The 26,871-nt window shown below is 29.8% G+C and overlaps 4 protein-coding genes and 1 pseudogene across 4 annotated transcripts; 3 read left to right on the forward strand and 2 right to left on the reverse strand.

The window, feature by feature from the left end:
- Positions 1 to 243: 243 nt before the first annotated feature.
- On the forward strand, positions 244 to 1,724 carry LOC124536472 (mitochondrial cardiolipin hydrolase-like). Its single transcript, XM_047113024.1, has 2 exons — positions 244 to 729; positions 867 to 1,724. Exons 1-2 carry the CDS (start codon positions 384 to 386, stop codon positions 1,286 to 1,288), a joined length of 768 nt encoding a protein of 255 aa, XP_046968980.1. The 5' UTR covers positions 244 to 383; the 3' UTR covers positions 1,289 to 1,724.
- A 40-nt stretch (positions 1,725 to 1,764) lies between these two features.
- Positions 1,765 to 3,276, reverse strand: LOC124536471 (mediator of RNA polymerase II transcription subunit 10). Its single transcript, XM_047113023.1, has 3 exons — positions 3,005 to 3,276; positions 2,617 to 2,700; positions 1,765 to 2,327 (listed from the first exon to the last, which is right to left on the reverse strand). Exons 1-3 carry the CDS (start codon positions 3,124 to 3,126, stop codon positions 2,138 to 2,140), a joined length of 396 nt encoding a protein of 131 aa, XP_046968979.1. The 5' UTR covers positions 3,127 to 3,276; the 3' UTR covers positions 1,765 to 2,137.
- Positions 3,277 to 4,243: 967 nt separating this feature from the next.
- LOC124536202 (mitochondrial thiamine pyrophosphate carrier-like) lies at positions 4,244 to 5,585 on the forward strand. The gene has a single exon (XM_047112686.1). The coding sequence runs from the start codon at positions 4,354 to 4,356 to the stop codon at positions 5,329 to 5,331; it is 978 nt and encodes a 325-aa protein (XP_046968642.1). The 5' UTR covers positions 4,244 to 4,353; the 3' UTR covers positions 5,332 to 5,585.
- Positions 5,586 to 6,301: 716 nt separating this feature from the next.
- On the reverse strand, positions 6,302 to 11,337 carry LOC124536310. Its single transcript, XM_047112830.1, has 3 exons — positions 10,995 to 11,337; positions 8,636 to 8,814; positions 6,302 to 7,249 (listed from the first exon to the last, which is right to left on the reverse strand). The coding sequence occupies exons 1-3, from the start codon at positions 11,080 to 11,082 to the stop codon at positions 6,413 to 6,415; spliced, it is 1,104 nt and encodes a 367-aa protein (XP_046968786.1). The 5' UTR covers positions 11,083 to 11,337; the 3' UTR covers positions 6,302 to 6,412.
- An 8,171-nt stretch (positions 11,338 to 19,508) lies between these two features.
- LOC124536070 lies at positions 19,509 to 26,243 on the forward strand (annotated as a pseudogene).
- The last annotated feature ends 628 nt before the right edge of the window (positions 26,244 to 26,871 follow it).

The following is a 26,871-nucleotide window of genomic DNA, read 5'->3' on the forward strand; positions in this document are numbered from 1 at the left end:
ATGTTGATTTTGAAACAAGTTTTTACTACGTTCGGAAACACATCATATTTTATAAATACGAAAAATACTACACGAGCATAACATGGTATATATGTATTATTTATGGTATATGGTATATATTACTTAACAATATATTTTTAAGACTTTAAATAGCGAATTTGCATTAAACGTATTAGTAATATACTATTTGCCAATGTGAGATCTGAATATTTTTTTATGAAATGATAAATAAAACTAAAATGTGGGTAGATCTACTTCAAATCTGTTCCTAATAATGTGATTAAACCAGCACTATATTTTCATCTTTATTTTATTTCTAACTATAAAAATCCATTGTAGTGCAAGCCAATAAAAGCTGTATTTAATGTTTCAAATAACTTAAAATGAGATTAACTCCGCGTCTGCTGTCTTCAGCTGCTGCAGTATTCTTAACGTGTGCTGTATCTGCGGCTGCATTTTACTATAAAAGTAGAACCACTGAAATAAATGAAGTGATGGTGTTCTGTAAATTACAATTTAATGCTTACAATTACTTCGACAAGTTAGTCAGTTTTATAGAAAGTGCGAAACACAGCGTAAATGTTTGCATGCCGGGCATACACAATCCTGCAATACAAGCGCGTTTGGTAACTCTTATCAAATCGAAAAACGTCAAGGTTCGAATGGTTATAGATCGGTCAGGGTACAATGAATCAACTGAATTTTTCATCAAAGAACTTATAGAAGCTGGTATGTTGATTTTTTTCTTTTTTTAATTCAGTATAATTTTTGTTTTGTTTATTTAATTATTTCATGTATTATATTCACCTCATTGATTGTAATATAGTTTAAATTTGATTTCACACAATAATTCAATTAATTTTAAGGAGCTGAAATCAAATGCAAAGTAACGCAGTCTATATTTACGATGCAACACAAATTCTGCCTAGTAGATGACAACATTCTGATGACGGGAACGTTGAATTGGGGAAATGACCGATCTTTCGATCATTGGAATTATGTATACATCACTAGCAAACAACAATTAGTTGAACCTGTTAAGAAAGAATTTTATCATATGTGGAACATCTCAAGTGATGTGCAAACAGTATTTGATATTTACTGTGACAGTGACGCGGAAACAATCGAAATTCGAAACCCTAATGAAAATGAAACGTCTATGTCAGATGACAGTGGTAAGGGTGACCAAGATCATGAAATCAGCCATGAGGATACCCCCGCAGTCAATGAAATTACAGCCGAAAAATTGAATTCTTTCCCAATTAATGATAATTGCTTAGAAGTGTAAATGTAAAGCGAATCAAAACTGGATAGATAAATAATTCATAATTTAAATAATTACCAGTTCATCTTAAATTTATCATGCACTTAAAAAATAATTAATAATAATTAAAAAACTTAATAAAATTTTACAATATGTTATTGTTTTGAAAATTTTAAATATTTTATTGCTAAGACTCTTTAATGTATTTTATTGTTATATGTAATTTAATAAAATATCAGTCGCATTTTCAATTCATATTATATACACACTAAATTATTTACTACCAATTATTTCTAATCTTATTTTTCCAATTATTTTTAATTTCAATAAAACTGCAAACACTTTTTCTTTTAAAAGTGTTTTTTTTTATACTATTCTCATTAATGTTTATCCAAAATATAATTGTTATCTGTATTACTATCTTGTATGTGCCCAATCGTTTTTTTCTATTCTTTGTTTGAATTTTTATAATTTCTTTTTTTTTTCAATAAAACAAATGCTTTCAATGGAGACTATTTATTTATCTTATGTTCTAAGTTTTTGTTACACCAATAAGCCTAAATTTAGATAAATTTGAGTGATTTATTTGAGTCATATAAATTATTTAACAAATGCTTTCAATTTCATTTGTTTGACATATTATTTTAATGAATCACCTATGTTGATATGATGATTTAAATTTTGAATATATGATACAAAAGCTGTTATTTTTTGTAGTTATAATTAAAGTTTTACTCTAAAAATACAAGCATTACATTATATGACTTTATATTTAGCAATTTCATAATTAAAGATCTTCGAAAATTCAGAGAGTAAATTTTTAGCAGTAACAATTACAGTATTATCCCTAAATCTAAACATAAATATCTTATATTATTCACCACCCCTTATGGCTTTATATTTAGCAATTTCATTAGGAAATGTTTTAGAGAGTTCCGAGAGTAAGTGACTTTTAAATCTCTTGTATGAATCAATTTTTCCTCTTACTTCCTCATTTTTCGCAAGGGCTTTATCTATGCAATCTTTTGTATATAATTGAGGATTCCGGCCTTGATCAATGTAGCTGAAAAGAAAATCACAATTAAACAACATGAAACAAAATACATTATAATTACATGTATTTAGATATGCGTTAAATCAAAAGAGTTATGGTTCATTTGAAGTTGAAACATATGAATACATGAGTCATTATGTGTTTTTAATTAATTTTTATCTATCACTGATTAATTTATACTACAATGGAACCTTGCATACCTTAACTCTTGAAGTAATTTTATAAAACACAGTTAAAGTATTTCAAAAATATATTGATGATATGTGTTACTTTATTAAAAACTCAATAAGTTACTTACTCAAATACTTCTGTAGGAACAAGAATATCATGCACTTGTGCTTTCAACTTATCAACTTCTTGAAGACCCGTTACCAATGATTGACTGTAAAACATTTCGAAACAAAATGAAAACATTTTCATGAATGCACTTGCAGATATTACAATGATTTTAATTATTGAAAAATAATGAGAAGCTGTATGATACAATTCTTGTACTAATTTGGCTTGAAGATCAAAGCAGAAGAATAACATAGGTTTAACGATATAATTAACTTAAATAATCTTAAATAAACCTGCTTCTAAAAATCAATATTTCTATGAGAAGCTAAGTATTATTATTTTGTATATACCGGAATATATCGTGTAGTTTTGAGTGGATGTAGGTGGTATTAAAGAGATGTACTTACATTTTCTGATTTAATACACTCTGACCCTGCGGTTGGAAATCGCTGACGATGATACGAATCTGTCGAACATTTTCGATGAACATCTCGAGTTGAGTTTCAAGGTTTTCCAGTGAAGTAGACATTGTTTATATCGTTATTAACAAATGTGCTATAAAACTTACACTTTTGTTTGTATAGTACAAATCACATTCTATCAAAAATAACAAAGGTAAACGAATTTGGTATATTGAATGTTGACCACAATGTTAAATTGTTGACTGAACTCTGAAAAATGTAAATCAACGACCACAGAATATAAAATTTACAATACACAATACAGATTATGATATGTACAATATATTTTTAGAATTCAGTAGTCAACAATGTATTCAATAAAATATTTTTTAAAATGAATGTATTTAAATTAATAATAATAATTTTATGAATATTAACTATGTTTCCTAAAAGAATATTAATTTTTCATTAAATTTTTAAATTTATCGTTAATTTTGCCATACATGTTTTCATATATTTAATTTATATTTATGGAATCATTATAATTTAAATATATGAAATACTGTATTATAAATTAAAATTTCGACAGAGTTTGTAATCGTTATTAACTCGTGTTATACAAATTTACCTGAAATTATTTATTTTATCGATACTTAGTTTATCTCTAAATGGTTCTTTTCTAATATTCGATATCGATAGATCGAATCGTGGTTGGGCCATAAATAAAAACAACGAGATTGTTAAATACGTTTGTATACACGAATTGTTACGTATTTTTAATTATTTCCACGTGAAACAAAAAAGCTAGGCGAATTACTTTGTATTCAATGGGACAGTTTAGCTTGACTGTATTGACCAATATGATATCCTAGCTGTGCCCTCGTTCTTGTATGCGTTTGAATTTAACAAAAAAAAATACAATAATTACTCCCTATTATAGCAGTTACCTGCCAGTGAAAGTCCCGTTAAAATTGGTCCAGCCGTTCCGTTCAATGTAACGTGTATAAATATAGTGGGCTATTTGAATATGACAAATAGACACTCCAATTTCATTATGTGTATAGAAGATAATGGAACTAATATGAAGTAATATTGTCAAAACTATTGCCATGTTTTACAGAAGTTGTTGTAGATTGCCCCATCAATTACTCCAGAGTCCAGATTAATACTTATTCCTTACGTGCTACCATATGTATGACATGTCTCACTGTCTTTCAACAACATTTGATATTTTGTTAACGACAGTGACAGCGTGGTGACAGCCTACAGCTGTTTTTAACTTTGCATGTACTATGTAGGTCGTAGGACTGTATTTCAGCGATGATATTGTAATTTAAGATAAAATATCAATTAAAATGGTTAATTTAAGTAAAAACATTGAATCTAATGTGACCTTAACTCAAAGTGCAATAGCTGGAGGTGTTGCCGGTGCTGTGACGAGAGCAATAGCCCAGCCACTCGATGTCCTTAAGATCAGGTTTCAATTGCAACTAGAACCAATTAAAAAAGGATCAAAATATAGTTCAATATTTCAGGCTGTATGTTCGATTATTAAAGAAGAAGGCGTAACAACATTATGGAGCGGTCATATTGCAGCACAGCTACTGTCGGTGTCGTATGGTACCATTCAATTTTCGTCATATGAAAAACTTACTCAAATATGTAAACAGACCAACCCGCAGTTCTTCAACACACATAAACATTGGGTGAATTTTTCAAATGGAGCAATTGCTGCATCTGTAGCCACAGTTCTATCATATCCATTCGACACTGTAAGAACACGGTTAATAGCAGAGGAGAAGACAAACAAAGCATATCGGGGATTTGTAAATGCTTTCGTTAATATTATTAGCAAAGAAGGTTCTAGTGCGTTATACAAAGGTATAGTTCCCACTCTAGCTCAAATTGCACCACATGCAGGTATCCAATTTTTTGTATACAAACTATTTACTGAGAATATATTAAATAAAGTAGATTACTTTCAAAGAAGATCACACATCACTACAGTCATTGAATCATCTATTATTGGGAATTTATTGGCCGGAGGAATTGCTGGTGTTGTGTCTAAAACAGCAATATATCCCTTTGATGTTATTAAGAAAAGACTTCAAATACAAGGTTTTCAACAGCATAGGAAATTTTTCGGTAAGCAAATGTACTGTAATGGGACTATACATTGTATAAAATTGACTATTTCCAATGAGGGTTTCTTAGCTCTGTATAAAGGATACGGACCTAGCTTGTTGAAGGCTGTAATCGTTTCTGCTTTACACTTTGCTGTATATGATGAAATAAAACATTTCATCTTAAAGAATACAAACCTGAATAAATAGGTATGTAAAAATGTTATTTATTATTAGTGTAGTTATTTAATAAAATAAATATAAAGATAAGATTTACCAAAGTGTTTTTATAAATCAACACCATAAAGGTCTGTCTTTTAAACCACAATGAAAAATAACTGGGTTTTATTTATAACATTTTAAAAGCAACTGGAGTTGCTGTCCCTAAATATTTGATGTATATAAAGTTAAGAGTGTGATGTGAAATATATTTAAAAAATTACCTTGTGTAAAAACATGACTTGAAAATTTATATTTCACTGTATATATTTATTATATAAATATATTATACATATTTACGCAGATAAATATATTTTTTTATGTATTATATGATTTTCAGTATATGTATATATTATATTATAGGTTTAATTAATATAAAAATCCTTTTTAATAAAATTCTGTTTCTTTCAAAATATGATATGCATGGATTTTATATATAACTATTGATTAATCTAATTAAAATAAGAATAAAAAAGCAATCAATTTAGCAAGCCCAAGCAATATTCTTAAAATTATTTTTACTTGGGATTTAAAAAAAAAAGAGTAATGTGAGAATAGATGTTATTGTTGAATTGTGGTGCCTTAAAATACTAAATTTATATCATTAATAATAATGAAATACTTCTAGGTATTTCTTTATTGCCAGTAGCTCAGATTCCCATTGATGGTCTCTAAGAGCCATAGAGTTCATTCTATAAAACGAGCTTCTAGAGTTTTCCCTGTGTGCTCATTCAGTAATAGACTTGACTGTCATTTGCCAAATCATCCTGTCGCTCGTTTCACATGCCGAATTCGCCTCACTTAGGTTTGGCTATGCGCATTATATGCACCTATGAGGTGCAAGTATTTTGTTACCTTAAAGTTCAACTTGTGGAATGGACTCTGGTTACTTTGCTTTCATCCTCATAAACCAATTTCTTTGGCTTCTAGTACTTGAAAGGTATTATTAATAATTTAAAAAAAAAACAATTAAATAACATTATATTTACAATATATTTTATTAAGGCCAATAAAGACTTATAACCTATTATTCCATTATATATATATAAATTTCTATGTTTTATTTCAGTGGTTAACCATAAGATATTACGTATCCCATATTTCTCATCAATGTATCTTTTATAGCTGGCTGTAATTCTTTTTTCATGTAAGTCGTTAAAAGAGTTCTTATACCCTTAGTGAATATATCCTCCATTTCACGTGATATATCTTCCACTTCATCTAAATCATCCTCAGGTCTGAAAAGCTTACTTCTTTCGTAACTATGTCTCGTGTTACTGGGCTCATACACTATATCCCAATTACTCGATCTGCCGTCCAAATTTTTCTCTTCGGGTACATTCTCCTCTAAAAGTGGATCGAAATTAAACTCGTCCGATCTTCTTTTGCGTTTTAAAGGGAGACTATCTTTGTTCTTAATAGAGTTTCTATTTATATACTTTTCGCAGCCGTATGCGTACACACTTATGAATCCAGGCTCAACGAACTCTGAATCAGTTTTAACGTTAAATTTGCCCGGTTGCTGATTTAATGGTCGTGTATGAAATCCGATTCCAGCTTTTCTCAGTCTTAGTATCATGTTACAACCACGTTCGTCTCTTATTTTCGGATATGCTGAATACTGGTCATATTGAGAATCGGCATAATTTCGTCTCAATCGCCTACTTGGTGGTATTGTTCGATCAAGATCGCCTGCTTCGTATAAGTCGACGTTGCCGCTTATAGTTAGATCGTGAAACAACAGCATCGTGTCTAAGGAAATATTCCTTGGGTCGAAGTAACATTTCTCCACACGAACCCAATTACTGTTTTGAGGTAGTCGCACGCGCATTCTCGTAACATACATATCAATTGGCGCACTTCTCATCGTTTGGTATAAACTGTATCCATTCAGATCTATGCTTTGACTCTGTAACAATAATATAATCTATTACTATTGAAAAAAAAAAACTAAATAATATTTATAAATAAAGCTAGAAATGTAATGCAAAAAGTTTTATAATTCTAAGATTATTAATATTCTTTATATATTAAAAGTAACACATTTCGTTCTTCGACTTTAAAAACGTGTAATGGAAAATCTCGATCTTAAAGGAATTAGATAAAAACATTTGGCAAAATATCAGAAAAGATTGCGGATAAAAATGAAAGTAAATCTGGCAATATGCCATTATTACTTCCGTGATAGTAAATTTAATACTTATTATAACATAGAACCACGTTACTGAGAAAAACGTAGAAAATAAGATTACTAGACCGTCCGATCAATTTATAAAGATTGACGCAGATGCTTTCACGAATCATTTTTAAATTGTTTTATTGCTAGATACTCTCAGTCGGCGACTACATTTCTAAATAATGGCTTTAGTCTTAAATTATTCTAACAAAATCGTCAGAATACATTCATGTAATCATTAAAAATCATCCGATTCCCTTTTTAAATACGCCTACATTGAAGTAATAAATTGGTTTATTTTTTCAATGTAGCCAGTCCTAAGCCTGGAAAAGTATGAAGGAATAGCGGAATCGAAAATTATTCATTTTACCATTTTATATACTTTTGCTACTTTTCAAAACCATATATTCAATTAACCACAGATAATTCATGCATCCAGCGTAGTATCCAGAGTAATGAATTTGTAGATATACGTATAATATTTTTATGAAATTATACTTCTTTAGGAGTTTTGTAGAAATTAATCAGTGTGCATTTTTATGGTACTCGCGATGACGTAAAACTACACGATGAAAACCTCCAATCTATTTCAGTTACTCGAAATAAACACCTTATATTAATTTACACTGTTTATTTAATATTTTTATGTAGATATTAAATTGTTAATGTTTCAATTTTTGAGTACTCATTATAAAATTTAAACATTTAACTTATTTATGACCTTACATATTTACCGACGAAGGATAAGAACTTCTTAGCTTTTTGATTATATTTATAAATAAAATATACCTACCAATTAAACGAGAAAGTTAAATAATAATTCTTATTTAGTATGTAGGAATAAAAAAACTAAGAAAACATCGTGAGAAAACCTGCATGTGTCTAATTTCATCGAAATTCCGCCACATGTGCATTCCACCAACCCGCATTGGAACAGCGTAGTGGAATATGTTTCAAACACTCTCCTTAATGGAAGAGGAGGCCTTATTCCAGCAGTGGATTACTTACTTTACAGAAAAAAATTAAATAGTTATTAGTCACATTCAGTGATGTAAATTTACGAGATGTATTTCAATTTTTTTTTAAGAAACATGTAAAAAATCAAATAGACAATATTACATGTGGAGCATCCAAGTTCTTCGGTTGGTTTCTTTTTCTGCGTTTCAACTGGTCTAATGCCGTTTCCAGACGCGCTGAGCATCTGTCCCCACTCACAGGCACAGAGGTTAAGGGTGGAAGACTCGGACCGAGGGGTCTATCGTAGCGCTTCATTTCGAACAGAGGCAGGAATCTTGAACCTTAAAAGGGACAAATTGTATGAAATTTATCAGATGACATGTTCTAATTACCGGTATCGATTATCGCCTTGACTGAAAATAATTTTATAAGTAGTTTTATACAATTACAGTTGACAGTTGTTTTTGATTTACTTTTTTTTGTCTTATTCTTAGAAAAAAGCAGATGTCGCTAAATCCTTTATATGTAGATTTAATTGAAATTTCCTAAACGTTATATTATATAGAACTAATCAAAGACAGTAAAGTGATTTAGTAGATTACTAACTCTTAACTAGCTCTACTTAATCCTAAAATATTTGTACTATTCAATATATTACAGCCTTAGTCACGTTTCTATTGTGTTTTACATTTTACTATATTAATATATACCTACTACAGAATGTCTTTATATACAAAGTTCATAGCTTTATGTCCTTTAAATCTGTAATATCTTCATTTACATTATGAATATACATAAAATTATGTTAAGGTCCATATTGGACTATATTATATAAATTTATTTAAAATACTTGACAAGGATTTGAATTGTGTATTTGGATTGTGTATTGCTTAAAATCGCTTCGTAAATAAAACAAAAACCTTATTTTTACGAAGAATAAATTGATTATTCTTCGTAAAAATATGGTTTTTGTGTTTTGTGTGTGTATCTGTATAATTATCCCTAAGAGATAGACATATAACATTTTACTTTTTTTATTGGCCTTTTGAAGGTGTAAAATACTATCGTATATTATTTCGGTATATATCGTGGGGTTTAGCTAGCGTTTGCAATGTATCCAAGGTAAATGTGTTTATTTATTTGTTTATTCTTTATTGCACCCAATCTTAAAACTAAAAAATAACATTTTTGCTACACAAAAGTTGCATGAGGTTTTTATTTTATTAAACAGGCATTTATTTATTTACGACACCATGTTAGGAACTTCTAAAATTATAAGTGTTTCTCTGTATTATTCATACAAACCTTTCTCTTGAATCACTTTATCTATTAAAAAACCGTATCAGAAATAATTGCGTACTTTTAAATATCTAAGCTTATATAGGGACAGACAGACAGCGGGAAGCAACATTTGGATGTATGATTGATTACCTTCTCAACTCAATCAGCCACGGTAAGCAATTCATCAACAAATCAAGAACCGTCAGCAGAGAAAATACAAGTGCAGGTGACATCCATTTTATTTTTATTTCTCTGTCAAGGGACATATTTATTAGATGTATCAACTTGACTTGCTTTCGGTCGTTTGGAAGGGTACCACTGTTAACTACTTAACCCTGCTATAATTAAAAAAAAAATGCCCATTTCGTCTAATAAAGACAGATCAACAAGAAAGTATCTACAAATTACAAGTAATGACTAAAAAGGAAAGTTTAGTCGCAATTATTTTCCATAGCTATAGACCATTTCACTTCCATTGTCTCGTGCTCAAGACCATGACATAGTTAATTTGAACTAACATATTCTAAAATAATCGTCGATATTAATTAAGTATGAACCTAATTACAAATGAAAAGGCAAATGTTTTTTTTTTTTTAATGACAACATTTTTATGCGCCTAAGAAACTTTTTTAAAGTAGCTCTACTTAAATGTTGTTCATTATTTTTTTTCAAATCATGTGAATCAAGAAACTTATTTGGAAATAGAAAGCGTGAGAAAGAAATTTTAATTGTCTTTAAATAATGTGGGTATTTTTTAAATCTCTAGTTTGAAAATTTACGTAATGTTAGGCGTAGCGGTGAAGGTAAGTTAGGTCGAATTTATTGTACCTATTTATTTTCATGATAATAGTGAAATTAAATTATAATTTTGAATTTAATATCCAGCGTGTGTCCAGTATGTGGTGTCAGCAGTGTCCACAATAAGGTCATACCGAATTCCTTAAAATTCAATTCGATATTATTCAGCGTTTTTTATAAAAGAATGGTTTACAGTTTGCTCCGAAGCGTTGGTTTTCTTTTTTTTTAAAAAAAAAAATATAAAATAACAAGATCATTTTTTGTCATTCTTTGGCTGCGGTAGGTATCTAATCAATGTTTTGGAAATAAATACAAAGAACTTGACATATATTTAGTAGGTAATACAATAAATTACAAAACTATCGGTTTGGCAAACAACATCTTAATACGAACTTTATTTTGAGTGTGTTAATGTTGTTGAAACAACTTCGTTAGTACTTACTTTTCTCAGATTCCGATCCCGGCAACTCATTCTCACTAGCCGAAGCCGTTTTCGCAAACAACATGAACATCCACCAAAATTTCACCATTATCACCACGACGAATAAACATGTAATTCACCAAAGAATTCAATGTTTGAGACAACCGTTTCTCGTGCAAGAAAAGCTGTCAAAATTTGACGCTATCGTAAACAATGCCCTCCTCTCACCACGAATCCAAAATGTGAAATAAAATATGGAAGTCAAGAGACAATAAGAAGTGCAGCCAGTGGAAAACGATCCCCGCTCAAAGTCGATTCAAGTTAATGTTCTTCTAGACATTTTCCGAGACGAAACTTTGTTGAGGATTCCACTTTTGCAATGTCTACACCATGGCGTTGAACGTTATTAGAGCGAGAATAATTCTTAGATAAATGTATAAATACTTAGAGACGTGCAAGCAATAATAACATACGTTTTCGTTAAATTAGTTAGCCATCTAATTTTTATGAATAACATTTTATTTACATTGCTAACATTCGAAATTTATAATAAAAAGAACATTAAAGTTTGAGAAATTCTCAACCCTATTATTCTATTATCAAGAACTTTTATATTCAGGTGATATAATAGTTAGGATCCATATCATTACATAGTATAAAACAAAGTCTTTTACCACTGTTTGTATGTATGTTTAGATCTCTTAAAATTTCGCAACGGATATTGATGCGGGTATTAATAGATAGAATAACTCGAGGGGAAGGTTTTTGTTTATACTTAATACATGGATATTTATTAAATAAACACATCTAATTTTAGAAGTTTCTAATATTATCTGGTAAATAAATAAATTCTGTAGTATATTTATTATCAGCATTAAGCATTGCACCAGTGCGAAGCTGGGCGGGTATTCAATACAATCCAATAACTCAGACTCTTTCTCAAAGAGAGATTACATGTATGCAAATATTATGTCACCTACATGTACTAAGTTAAATTGTACCATAAACAACAATTTAATGACAGTTATTTTTTACATATCTACGTACGCTATAGTATTATACCTCCTACTTGTATTATATCTGAAATTGATCGTTAGTGTATTGCAAGCAAAACCAATGCAATGGTAATTTATTTTGAAGTATCTAAGTAGTATTGTCACAGTCACCTGTTTTTATGCGAATCAAATTTTCTATCTTGGCGACTTCGCGTCTTATCTTTTCTACAAGTAGAGTGTAACGTAATTATTTAAAGAAATTGGGTTGACGCATTTCAAATTTGTTCATAATGTCACCTTAAGTTCACTGATCTTTACAGAATTTTACCAGCTTAGTAGGTTAAGCTGGAAACGGACTTATCTGTGAAATGAAAATTGGCTGGGGTAATTTAAACTTTACAGTTTATGAAATAAGGGCCAAAGCTAAATTTGTCGTCATAGTTTCGTCATCCAGTACATAAATAATGTTATCGCTTTGATAACGTCATCTTTGTTTGAAAATGATTATCAGAAAGTATTGTTTACTGTTTCATGTTATTAAATTTTAACGTACGTACGCTTGTTTTAGATGTAAGTAATTATAATCAAGAGTTGACTGTTCTAGTGTAGTCTACTTTTGTTTATATTACATCAATTATTTTATTAAACATAAGGTTCGATTATTCTTCTAATCAAATATGATATACAAGCCAAATTCTTGTAATACATTGTCCTGTTTTTCATGTATTATGCAATAAAGCCTTTTTAAAAGGTGCTGCACATTCTGGTAACAGTTTTACGTACATTGGTGTTGTATTATTTTGAGGGTGGCAATACAAAAAAGTTCTCATTTATTTACTTAAGTGCTCCGTAGTTCGTATAGATCAAGATCAAAGTGTAATTGTTTATTGAATTGGACCATATTGATTTTTTCACATTAATACGACGTGTTCGTTTAATTACTCATTTCGTACTTGTTGAAGTAGGAAATCACGTGTAGGTTGAAATTCTGCCATTAGTTTTTCCTCTAAGATGTAATGAGATTGAAGCCATCTTAAAGGATGGAAAGTATTTTGACCTATCTACAACAGAAACAACAATAGCCTGTAAATTTCCCACTGCTGGGATGATGCCTCTTTTCTATATGAAAAGAAGAGGTAGGAGCATATTCCACCGCGCTGCTTCAATGCGGGAATGGGAATCACGTGTGGCAGAATTTCGTTGAAATATGTAGGTTTCCTCACGATTTTTTACTTGACCGCCGAGCACGAGAAGAATTATAAACATAAATTAAGCACATGAAAATTCAGTCGTGCTTGATTGGGTTTTAACACGAAATTATTGGTTAAGATGTACGCATTCTAACCACTGGCCCATCTTGTCTCTTCGACCCTCGACCTTCGAACTATCTACACTTGGATTTAATTACAGGTCAATATTCTAACTCTACTGTCAATAAAAAAGGTACCGATCATTATATTAAAAGATAATTAACCATATACGTAATATAAATTTCCAACAACGCATTCGAGATTACATATTTGTCACAGATGACAGTATCTCTCATACATTTACATATGCATACACTCAATGCCTGTCATTCATTGTTCTGCTAATTATATATAACATTTGCTTCTGTTAATTAAAGATATACATACGTATATGGAAGCTGTACAAATGTTATGTTGTCTATATCATGAAAATAACTGATTTATCTCTCCCTGCGTTTATACGTAAAAGGGCTTCCCTTTCCAAACATAGAGTATGCATTTTCGTCTTTTGTTAATAATCCTTGTACCAATAAAATTGAATTGTTTGTTTTTTTTTCAGATATTTCCTTTTGCCCCTATAATGCTTTGAATAAAAGAAACAAACTTTATAGAGTTTAAAAAGACAATTAAGTAGTCTGTTTAAATAAAGTGATCTTTGACTTTGAATATAATTAGATTATTCCAGCTTTTGACTGATGATATTGCATCAATTCGATGTAATTTTTTTAAAAAGAAGATTGTTCTTGTGGTTATTTGGGAATGTTACCTACACTGTTATAGCCAATAAGAGTTTAGGTAACACTACATTTCCCGAAAGATATAAACGGACCAAAAATATCTTCGATTTTCCACGTGCAATCAGATAATAATAATCATACAAGAAAGCAATCGATAGAAATAAATTTATTAGTGTGTATTTTTTGGCCCCGACTTCACCAGTCTCCATATAAAAATCGCCTATATCTTTACAGATTTCATCAAGTTCGGTTCATTAGTTTAGACATAAAAGCGTAAGATAGATAAAATTACATTCACATTCAAAATATTAATACAGATTATTATAAAGAGCTTCGAAAATTTAAATTAAACAAAAGAATGCTGTTAACAATATACAGCTAGCCCATGACCCGACTAATCGAAGTCCGTATTGAATAATTGAGGAACTCAAATTACTCGCTACTTCTAACATCCGGTGGGTCAGTTTGACACAGTTTAAATAATGTCCATTAATATCAGAGCTCGGTAAAACAAAAAGGGATCAATAACACAACTATATTCGTGTCTCTGTCGTGAAATGTTGAAAATTAACGCGGCCGTGTAATCGATTTTCTCTTTTGATTGCATATTAATTAAAAAAAGATTCTCTATCGAAATATATACACGGCTTTTTATATCTTGATTAGTTTTCGAAATAATTTTATGGTCTTATCATCTGTAAGTTACATAGGTTTACACTTGTACCGTGGTTACAGCAGTACGGTGTCTCAACTGTAATAAGCAGTAAAATTATCTATTTCCTAATCTCATTGTCTTTAATTATCTGTTGTATTTTGACAGAACACCAGAAGGCTGTGTAATTCGTTTGAATAGAGTCTATGGTGGAAAACTATGCAATAATAAAATTATTAGTTACACAAGACAATATCTTTAGAGATAACAATAAAGGGGGGAATCATTACTTATTATAGTTATTCATATCACATGTCAATACAACAGGAATTTTGAGTTTGTTTTCACAGAATAAGCCCTCAACAATACCATTCTGTAAAAATTCACTTTCCAATTTCATGAGTTAGCTGTTGACATACAACTTACGGTGATAAGTCGTTTTAATACGTGTATTCTATAAATTGGTTATCATATTCTCACATTTAACGATCGTGTTATCCAGTGAGTTTCGAGATTCTACTAACTACTATTTTTAAATACCTACTATGTTTTATCATAAGCTAGCGACCTGCCAGGGCTTCACACTGGTGCAACTCTGATGCTATATACTACCGATTTTTTCTTGTTTCTTTATATATCGTTCATGTTTTATATACAAAAAACTTCCACTCGAATCACTCTTCATTCTTCCATCTATTAAAAAAGTCGCATTAAAATCCGTTGCGTATTTTTAAAGATCTAAGCATATATAGGGACAGACCGCTTTAAGTGACTTTGTTTTATACTATGTAATGAAATGATGATATATGATATAATGTCATATAAACACCATTCGAAAACTCTTTTGCTTAACTATAAAATTTACCATACATACGTCACAATAAAATAACATTGGTATACACAATGAAATACTTCCAGGCGAATCCGTGCGTAACAAATTTTATAAAATTACAAAAACGTTCGTTATTATGAATTTTAAACAATAACGTAATTATGTATTTTATACAATTGCACGATCTCTAATCTAAATGTACTCATCTAAACATTTGTATATTGCGTTTTAATTAATTATGTCATTAGCTTAGCTTATTATATAGATAGATTAGATTATATATAATTATATTATAATATAAGCTACCACCACTCATCAGTTATTCTACCGCCAAATAACAGTACTCAGTATTTTTGTGTTCCGGTTTGAAGGGTGAGTGAGCCAGTGTAACTACAGGCACAAGGAACATAACATCTTAGTTCCCAAGTTAATATTTCTTACAGCGTCATAGTCTATGGGTGATGATGACCACTTACCATCAGGCCCATATGCTTGTCCGTCAACCCATACCATAAAAAACTCGTTTATTTTATTTTACTAAACACCACACCTACTTCTTTACATAAGAATGAAAATATGAGATTGACTTGTGTAGACTCAATATTATAATAGGTTGTTGGTCGGGATCGGTATTAATACAACTTCAGAACGTTCGATAAATATGTAGTATACTGACGACACGCTCATATAAAGGCTGTTTGTAACATTGAAATAAACGCTTTATACTAAATGCATATGTATGTAACACGGTACAAAAATCAAAATAACATTTTTGACAAAAAAAAATCCGTCTGCCTTTTACCATCGACTCAGGTATGTCATTTGTCTGTCTCATTTCACAACATAGCCGATTTTTTAAACAGAAGCTTATTGGAATCTGTCAACTGGTTCAAACATAAAATAACAAAAAATACATTTATAACGCACACACTCTCGTTGTTGATTTAAAAATATGTTACAACAATATGCGCCACTCATGCAAACTGTTAAATTTAGATATGTCAATAGAACTACTTTGTTTAAATCATCTTTTTGACAATAACAATGACCGTTTGTGATTTAGTAACAAATAATTTTTTTTTCTGTTATGTTAGTTAATACGATCATAAGCGGAAATATTGTGCATATGCTAATATGACACGTAAATTAACATCCACGATTTAGTGCTATTAATAAAACTCAATATTAATTAACAGAACGTGTACTACATTCTAATAAAGTTTATTCATGACCGATCGCATGAACATGATGACGCATGCGCAACTCACTCATTCATTAACAAGCTCAATTGAAAGTAAAAAGTATTTTGATTTTTGTAATTCGATCTTTGAACACAATTTAAAAAAAAAAAAACCTTTATTTTTATAACTTAATAAAAACTTTCTTTTTTTTTTCGAATGGTGCCTGTCCTATACTTCTTATCAACCGTACCAAACCATATTATAACATAAGAAGACAGGCCGCAGAAAATTAACAATATTACTTGGATTTTCTAGCATATATATATTGCAAATATTATCTGTAACATATCCGCAACGGTCAGATTATATTATGCATTTATAAATATCAATGTTGGAAAAATAATTATTGTATGAATTATTAAGGTCTTAATTATGCTATTTAACAAAACATTGTTGTTTTAATGTTTAAAGTAAATTATAATATGTGTTTCATTTTACATCATAAAAAAAAAACACAATGTCGCTGTAGTTGTGCAAGATATTGTACGGACGGCCTAATATTAAAAAAAAAATTGTACAAAGTAAATTCAGTCCTTATTTGAATGCATTAAGAACTATTTAAGCTGAACTATTTTGACTTATTGTCAATTGTTCAAGAACTGGCAGATGGATGTGGTGCAAGTCGTCCATTGTGACCGAACAATGGGGAAAGCATCAGAACATAACAGGGCCGTGGTTGAACATGGAGCCATTACATTGAAATATATTTGTATTATATTACATTTATGTACGCAAATAAGATAATACAAATTTGCGTAATTTTGTTGTTTACCAAACTGTATAAACGTATCGTTTTATTGTTTATATTGAACACAGCGCAGGTTATACTTAGATTGATTACACTCTGTACCAATAGGAAAACACATTAAACAATATGGCCTTTTATTATTAACATGTTATTGAGAGAGCTAAAAGCTATACCAGAGAAATGGTTATTGCGTACTGTGATAATAAATACACAGGATAGGATGTAATTGATCATAGATTAATCATTAATTTTACAAATGTCACTTCCCGTCCATTAAAGTAGAATAACAGGATTGTATTTTAATGGCTGTTTTTCGTAATATTTAAAGATGTTTTCGACTTTAAACATCATGTTTCATGACTCCACAAATTTATCGTCTGCGTTTACACGACTGTCATTGTCCTATAAACCATTGTTTAAATGGAGACAAATTCATCCGCATATGTAAAATTTTGAATCGTAATCAGGAAACTTTACCTTCAGTGATGTAACTAATAATACTATTAAAGTTATTAAATCAAGCAAAAGTAGCAGATAAAACACGCATTAGAAGTTGTGATACGTGACTAATCGATTTAAATTTAGATTATTGTTAAGAAAAAAAAAACTGTATTTTTTTAATATAGATAGGCAACGAATGGGTCCATACACTGCCATTGTTAAAAATAGTTAGCGTCCCTTTCCTTGTATCCCCATTCCCCTGTGGTTTTGGTAACACCCTTCAAATGAGAATGCAACAAACAGCAGTAAGCATTAATGTACAAGTGTACAGTAGAACATTTGATTATTGGATGGTATTCAGAATAACTTTATCAAGCTACTAAGTAGACTTGCTAATTAATGAGTTGATAGCTTATGTAAAAAATTAAGGTACATAAGGTCAAAATCAATACAAGATCATATAAGTTATAAAAAAAAAACATGCAGTTATTAATGTCTTTTAATGCAGGATACATATGAAGGTACATTATTTATATTTAATAAATGTATAAAGTTATATTGTTTTATAAATTTAATGTAAGAGTTATTGTTTGGTTACATTTGGATTTGATGGAGTAGGTATATTAAGATTAAATTTTAGCTGCAAAGCAACTAGTGTTGATAAATTTAGATAAAATAGGTGAAGTAGCGTAAAAAACCTAAAAAATAAATAGTTTCCTTTTCCTAGAATTTAAGTGAAATAATATTTATACGAATTATCTTCTATCAATATTATATCTTCGTAATACCTAATAATCAACGGCATCAATATTAGTCTTGAAAAATTGTTATCCAATTTTATTGAAACAACTCGTATTCGTGGTTGAGCGATAATGTATTTAATATGTTTTAAAACATTCCGGTAATCATTAAAAAATGCAATTTTATCTTAGGAAGTCATTCCTATATCGTTGATGTCTTTTTAATAGTAATTGTGTTGTGATAGTAAAGACTTCAACGCTTTTAAATTTTTGTTAAATTTTAGAAGAATGACGATATTAGTTACAAATCAAAACGAATATATTCTTATGAAGATGTTTCTCCCGATTAGCAATATAATTACAATATGTCAATTAATTAAATATCGATAAGTCGTAATTAGAAAAATGTTTTATATATATTTTTTATTGTATGTATTTTGTATTAATTAAAAGAGATATGGGTAAAGGATATAATTTAAAAGAACTATATTTTTTTCTCCAAATTCGAATATTATTTATACGATTCTATCGTAATCATTTTTCTTCAATCTTTATAATGCGAATAAACGATTTTAGGCAGCTACATCGTGTCGAATTAAACATCTTTAATTCAAGGTTCATTTCAATTCAGCATCGTTTAATTTATATCTCTTTTCATAGTACCTATTTACAAAAAAAGTAATTAAGCACGTGATGCGGTTTGAAGACAAATAAGTTAGATAATCTATTTTATTGTGTAACTTCCAGTATGGTTGTTTTAAGAAGAAGCATATATAAGTAAATAATTTTCTACCAATGAGAAGTTAACGATCTGAACGCTTATTGGTAGAATTCAGTATCCATTTCCATGATAAAATATAACTTATTTATATAATTGTGTTTGAAATTAAATTTTATTTTATAATAAGAAACAATCTTTTACTTTGGTGAAACATATAAGATATAATCTTCACAATCGTTGTTTTTGCTTAAAAGCTGTTTGAAACTATGTCTTTTAATAGATGTCACTACTATACATGAATGTTATGTGTCGGACGTCGGTAGCATTCGTCACAATTTTGACACCTTGTCTCTTTCTCTCAGTAAAGGAATGAAATTCATGAAACTAGTGTTTAACTTCAGTGCAATTTATATATTTATGTTAAACAATAATAATAATTGAAAGTGATAAAGCATAAACGATGCCAACATAAAAGTTTCGTTATACTATTAACGAGGTTATTTATATTATTGATCGCTAGTTCATTGTTAGAAGATCGCACAAGGTAATCGTCTTATTTGTTTGAGACAAAAGGCAGAAGCTTCGTCCTTCACACATTAAAATATCGTTATCAATGCACGTAACCGATCGGTTTAGTTAGAGGTGATTATTGAAGTAACAAAACAGTGCATGTAAGTACTAAGACTGAGAGCACGTCACTTGTAATATCACAATAATTAAAAGACGTATACATATTACTAATTTTGGTCTTCTCTCCGCTGGTGGTGGTTCTTTCGCTTTCTGCTACAAAGTATTACAGTTATCAATAAAAAAAAACAAGCTTACTAATGGGTGATAACGTATATTAGTTTTCATCATGGCTAATGTAAAGATTAGAGTTAACTCACCAAAACCTACTTCAAACCGAATCAAAGGGAATGGTAAAGTTGGTAAACTGAAAAAATTATTAACAGGTAACAATGACAAGACACGATCAGCTATCAAAAGTGCTAAAAAATGTAATGACAATGTGAAATATCCTGAAAACAGTTTAGTAAAAAATAAATTAATTGATACAGTGCTTATAAGGGATTCCAAACTCAGACGTGAAATTCAGCTGTCGAAGGATTCATTGTTAACAAAGCACGGACGTATTAAACACAATAACAAAGATAATTTAAGAATTTGTAACAACATATTAAAAAGTGAACTGTTGATTGATGACAAAGAAAAAGAACCAAATGTATCGCACAAAAATGGCTTGAATAATAATAATTTAATAGTAAGCAATCAAAATGACAGTGAAAAAACTTCAACAACAAAAGATTCCATGATTAAAAATGTATTGGAAAAGAAATCTGATGATAAACAAAGTAAATTAAAAAAAAGCAAACCTAAAAATAGCACTAAGTCAGCTAAAAAACCAAAGAAAAAGTACATTACCACAAGAAAACCTAAAAAAGGACTTTTTGAATGTGATTACTGCCATAAGCAATTTGATACAAAATCATCAATAAGGAGACACATGTATTTACATCTTCACTTCAAGACATATCCTTGTAAGCAGTGTAAAAAGGTGTTTCGCAAACAATTATATCTGTCTGCTCATGTGACAAGGCAGCATCCCAATTGGGAGCGACATTACATGTGCAATGTTTGTGATAAACCATTTTTACTAAAAGAGAATTTAGCTGTTCACTTGGCAAGCCATACCAGTCTAGAAACTATGTTTAAATGTATCTACTGCAAAGAAAAATTTTCTCACCAGAATGATTTAGTTAAACATGAAAAGAAACACTTAGTTAGTGGACGTTATGACTGCATTATATGTGAACAGAGCTATGATTGCAGAAACAAATTATCAATGCATTTTAAAACTCATTTAAGAGTTAAAGATTTTATTTGCCAACATTGTGGTAAGGAATTTTTGCGAATGAATTCAATGAGGCGTCATGTACAAATCTGTCATGCTGGAATAAGAATTCAGTGTTCCATATGTAAGAAGTTTCTGAAAGGTCATTTGTCGGAGCACATGCGTACTCATGAGAAGCAACGTCCCCATAAATGCCCAGATTGTGGTCAATGTTTTACTCAATCTACCCAATTAACTGTACATCGAAGATCCCATTCGGGAGCACGTCCATATCCTTGTAGGATTTGTAATAGACCATTCTCTCATTCTAATGCCCTAATGTTGCACATTCGAAGGCACACAGGTGAGAAACCTTTTGATTGTGCAATGTGCCCCTTATCTTTTTCACAATTACCTCACATGAAAGCTCATATGAGGAAAATTCATGGCAAAGAAAATCCTTATAGATGCAAAAAATGTAAACAATTCTTTAAACTAAAAATTGATCTTGAAAATCATACTAAAAACTGCAAATTTGGTGAAAAAGAATTATCATTTGAAGAAAAAATTCAGGCATCCGTGCAAGTAGAAGAGGAAGAAGTTGTGGAATCAGTGATGAGCTTATCTCGTATGAGATTCTTATTAGCTCTTCTTCTGACTATGATTGCTACCAAAGAGAAACTAAAATACTTAGGTGCGTAATATTTTTGTTTAATATTTTTCACACAAAAAAATGCACTCATTTTTATTGTTTTCCTGGTGTGAACTATATTGCTTCCTGTGTGTGCGCCCCATAATATGAGTGTTTTGGATGTACCCACACAACATTCATTACATATACCATATTAATTAAAAAAATTGTATGAGTGTTTGCTATTCAAACATTTATAAAAAATACCTGAGTAATAGACATCAACGGGACACTGTCATACTGTTCATTGATCTCGGGACACTTAACGTTTTATGTGACATTTTATGCACTGTCATTGAATTACCAATGTTTTAAACTCATTCAAATACAGGTACATACAAACATTGGTCACCACTGATTTTCCTCATGGGTTGTGCGATGTCGTGCGATTGGTTTTGTGTGCTGATGGGATGCTTTTGTGAAGTAATGCGTCGATTTTCGACGACGTGTCTTATTATTTAATCGGTTAGAATTACCGATATTGATTTTATTTTAGCGAACATTTATACATTTGTATTACGAGACAAACGAGACGCCGGATCCAGATTTTGGGTAAATTGTCAATGAGTGAGTTCATTTATCATTGTTTATAATTATTGGTGTTGGTTGGTGAAGGGCTTGGATGCGATGTCATCTTCAAAGGTTATAGGCCAAGTTACAAAATAGCTTGGATTTAAACATATTTTTATTTAAGGGGTTTTCTAGGTGATGGTCAGCTGGAGATGAGATTTTATATAATTATATTTGTATATATAGACTTTTTCTCTGTTGTTTATCATATTTATAATGCTATACAATACCAGTCCCTTTGTAAATATTTTTTTATAATTAGGGTTGGAGAGAAGTCTGTCAAATCTTTGTGTTTTAAATATATTATAATACATATTTTTCGTAACAGGTTTCAACAAACGCTTGATAGACGATTTATTAGTGGAATCTCTCGAAGCTATGGGTCACACTCCATGCAAAGATGAATCTCTAGCACCGTTAAAACGTCTTAAAACTAACATCGAGACACTACTAAATGGCACGGTACCAAAAGAGCAAATGGCGAAATTTCGAAAAGAGAACAAAAGTATGGAAGACATATTGGAACTCCTTACGAACGAAAAGAAATAGGTAAAAATGTGTTGTGTAGTTAATAATAATAGTTTTAATTTTGAAATATATTTATTTAATATAATAACATAAATATGTTCTAAAATAGGTTGATGATTTTATAACATTTACATGTTATATACCAACGTTATAAAATTATGTCAAATCACTTATTTATTTTGCACTATTAGACATCACATTATATTAAGAATTTTATATTTTTTATTGATAAATAAGCCGAAATTTTGTATATTTTATCTGTAGAATTTGCATACACAATAGATATAGGAATTTTACAATTGATAGACGACAATAGTTTTCAAACAGCCTTATTGTAATTTACAATAAAATAAATAAACTTACAAATCCATCCAACAAATATAAATGAAATGATGACGTATAAAACATTACATTTTCGAGGGATATGAAAAATATTTTTATTTAATATTTTAAGCAAGAAAATTAAATATAGTGATGTAAAATTTTTAGAGGATTGGTTGAAGACAATGTTTAAAAAATAAGACTTGCCATTTAAACAAAAAGTGATTATTCCAAAGCTCATAATTTATTGCATTTTAACTTATTTATTCTAGATAATTTATTTTGACTTTCATTTGCAAAATTTTACGATTATTTTACTTATTCGTACCAATTATTGATTTAGGTGTAGAAAAGTTACACCACACTATATTTATTATCTATGAACTTAACAACTATTTCTGAGTTCATTTTTCCAAAAAACTTTTTCGTCGGTATTACAGTTTTTCTTTCTTATTTCATCACATTGACTAAATATTTGAAAATGGAAGTCAGAAATAATAATAAAATTAATAAAAATATATTTTTAATTTAATATTATTAAGTTGTTTGTGCCATTATTTGTTGTGATTGCATGTTTAATATATTTTTAGGTGAAAATTGGTGTTTAATATTGAAAATTTTATTTGATAATGATACAAAATGTTTGAGTTAAAATGATATGAAAATTGATTTTTGTTTTATAGTTTTATTTTTGTACCAGTGCCATTCCTTGTTTCTTTTTATAATATGAAGGTACTACATTCCATTTCAATAAAATGAGACAAAAAATGATAATTTAAATTATGGTAATGATTAATTTTTTCTTAATTATAAGCCTTGGCTTATTAATTCTATTGAAATGGACTGAAGGATATAGGTTTAACTTGTGTAGGATATCTGGTGGCATATCAATACGCGAATGTGTGTTTACCTTAATGGCGTATGGGCAACTTTATATTTTTAAAGATAAGCTAAATTTCCACGATAGTTCTTATCAATTATTATTTGTATTTTTATAATATTTAATAGTTTACATGCAACAAGATGTTGCCCAATTGTAATCAATTATCTTAATAATGAACATTTATAAATCAATTGCTATTGAATTATACTAGGAACATATACTTACTATAATAGTGATCTTAATCAAGGTGTGATTCGTCACTTTTTTTTATTTGATAGCTTTCCATCTTATGATATTATTGGATGTGAAGTCATGTCATGTGAAGGAAATCTTAGACGATTAAGTATCAAAGATGCCGAAGTGTTTTGTATTTTTTTTTTCCAAATATATACATTTGATATGAATATCAAATGCTGGAGGTTAAATTACGACAAAGTGAATTTCGGAAAGTATTCCCTGCCTGGACTTTAATTAGTCGAGTTGTCCCGATGGTATCCCCCAGATCTCGATTCGAAGTTGTCACCAATCTTTTCCGGAAATTTAACGGATTATGCATCGCCCTGAACACACCGATGACAGTTTTTGCGCACCCAGTCGCTTAAAAGACAACTACTCATACCCTGTCAACTCCTATGCTATCTAAAAGAGTACCCATTACCATTGGGGTCGTTTAGCCGGTGATCTTCTGATTCGCCTGACGCATAGATGAGTTGAAGCTCCTGGGTTTAAGGAGAAGTTATTAGCAGTTTGGGCGTAACGAAGGCCTTTGATTAGGTACAGAACACATTACTTCTTTCGGTATTCCTTGTGACGCAAGAATTTATGGAACTAGTCCACTAACTTTTGGGCAAATTTTGGTGATGCAAATGTCCATAGACGATGTTCGTCATTTTCCATCAGTTATCCTCTTGCTTGCTGCATCCCATGCCATAAAAATATAAAGGGTTCGAATATATCGTGATATATATTGTACTAATTGTCTATTAATTACACTGAACTTAGAAGCCCTATGTGTAGCCCAAAAATAATAACGTTGTGTGTCTATGGTTGAAATATTATGATAAAATATAAAGTGTATTTCAAAACTTTAAAAACGATCGAAAACACTAACGGCAATTAAATCTTTGTTACCTATAATCGATAGCTAGAGAAACTAGATTTACCTACTTACTTAGTATATCTTAATATGTAGTTAATATCCAATGTCCCTTACCTTTAATTGCAGTAAATTATTCTTAAATCTAATCTTAAGAATTTAATAAAATGGTTCAAATCCTAATGATGTGTTACATACTAAGAATACTGTATTTCGTTACATTAATATAATCAATTTTATTATTTAGCAAAGGATTTGGCATTTGAACCACATTCAATTTATTTATAATACTTAATGATTAATTCATTTAACCATACAATGTAATTTAAAGCTGTATTTAAGTTAATAAGCATATTGTATATGCAAAGATTATATGTTTGCAATATTTAAATGTCAGTATCGTGACGAGAATAATCATAAGGTATGGCATTAATCAGAACTGGCTTTAGAATACCAGGTGGCTCGTTTGGTGTCTTACTATTGGAGAATATTAACTTGTCATGGCATTTAAAGAAATGACTATTAGTAATTCATAAATAGAGAAATTACTTCTAGTACTTTTAACACTTTCTCATACATAAGACAACTATATACGACACGACAATTGCTTAAAATTAAAAAAAAGTCATTTTTCAAAGCACACGTGGTCCAAAAACTAGTGACACAAGAGTCCCCTGCCCCAATCGCCGCTACTGGCACCTAATATATTTATGGTACAAAACTTTTATTAGGAAACTTCTTTCTTGCCAATATTTTTTCTAATCGGTTTAAAGGGGTGAGCCAAAGAAATATTTAAGCTTTATCTTGGCACATATATCAGAATTAGGTTATGGCGTTGATATGTGTCTACTTTTATTTATTTCGTTAGCAAACACAAAATAAGTCATCATTCATTATTGTTATGACAATATTGTGTAACGACTATTTTTAAAATGCCGGCTGAATTACCAAAGAAAACACCAAGTACTAAAATAAATTTAAATGTAACTGTAAATTGGGTTTTATTTATTTTAATATGTTTGATTAATTCGTTGTCGTTTTGTATCATTATTTATTTAAATATTAAAAAGTAAAACTACCGTCAGCTGCGAAAGTAGATCCGACCATAACTTATTTTCCACCATTTTCATTACAGAGTATATTTATGAGGTAAAATTAACTTTTTATAAACGATGTTTTTTTGACATGATGATGATGCTTTAAATTTTTGAATAGATTAAGTTAAGAATAATTGGTATTTTATTATAGAAACGAATACCATTTCCGTTTGTGTTTGTAGAAATCTTGGCTTCAAATCTCAGGTCAGTCCAAATCAAAGTAATCAAGTTATTTTGTCAAAAAAATCATAGTAAATTCCTTTAAAATAGTAACAAATATATTTTTATACGTATGTGGTATATATAAATAATACTAATATGGTATCCACAGGAATGGAGGATGGAGGTTAAAGTAAGTCCAGTCTTTTGTACTTTTGTATAAATTCAAAATTAGTTCAATGCTCCATGCATTGAACTAATTTTGAATTTATATATCAACGATTTTGTCAAAAATTATATTTTAATCAGAATAATTTCTTGTGATGATCATTGTTTGATGTTAACATCAACCTTTTAAAAGCGTC

The sequence above is a fragment of the Vanessa cardui genome, chromosome 16 (genome assembly GCF_905220365.1).
Source record: "Vanessa cardui chromosome 16, ilVanCard2.1, whole genome shotgun sequence".
NCBI classification, from domain to species: domain Eukaryota; kingdom Metazoa; phylum Arthropoda; class Insecta; order Lepidoptera; family Nymphalidae; genus Vanessa; species Vanessa cardui.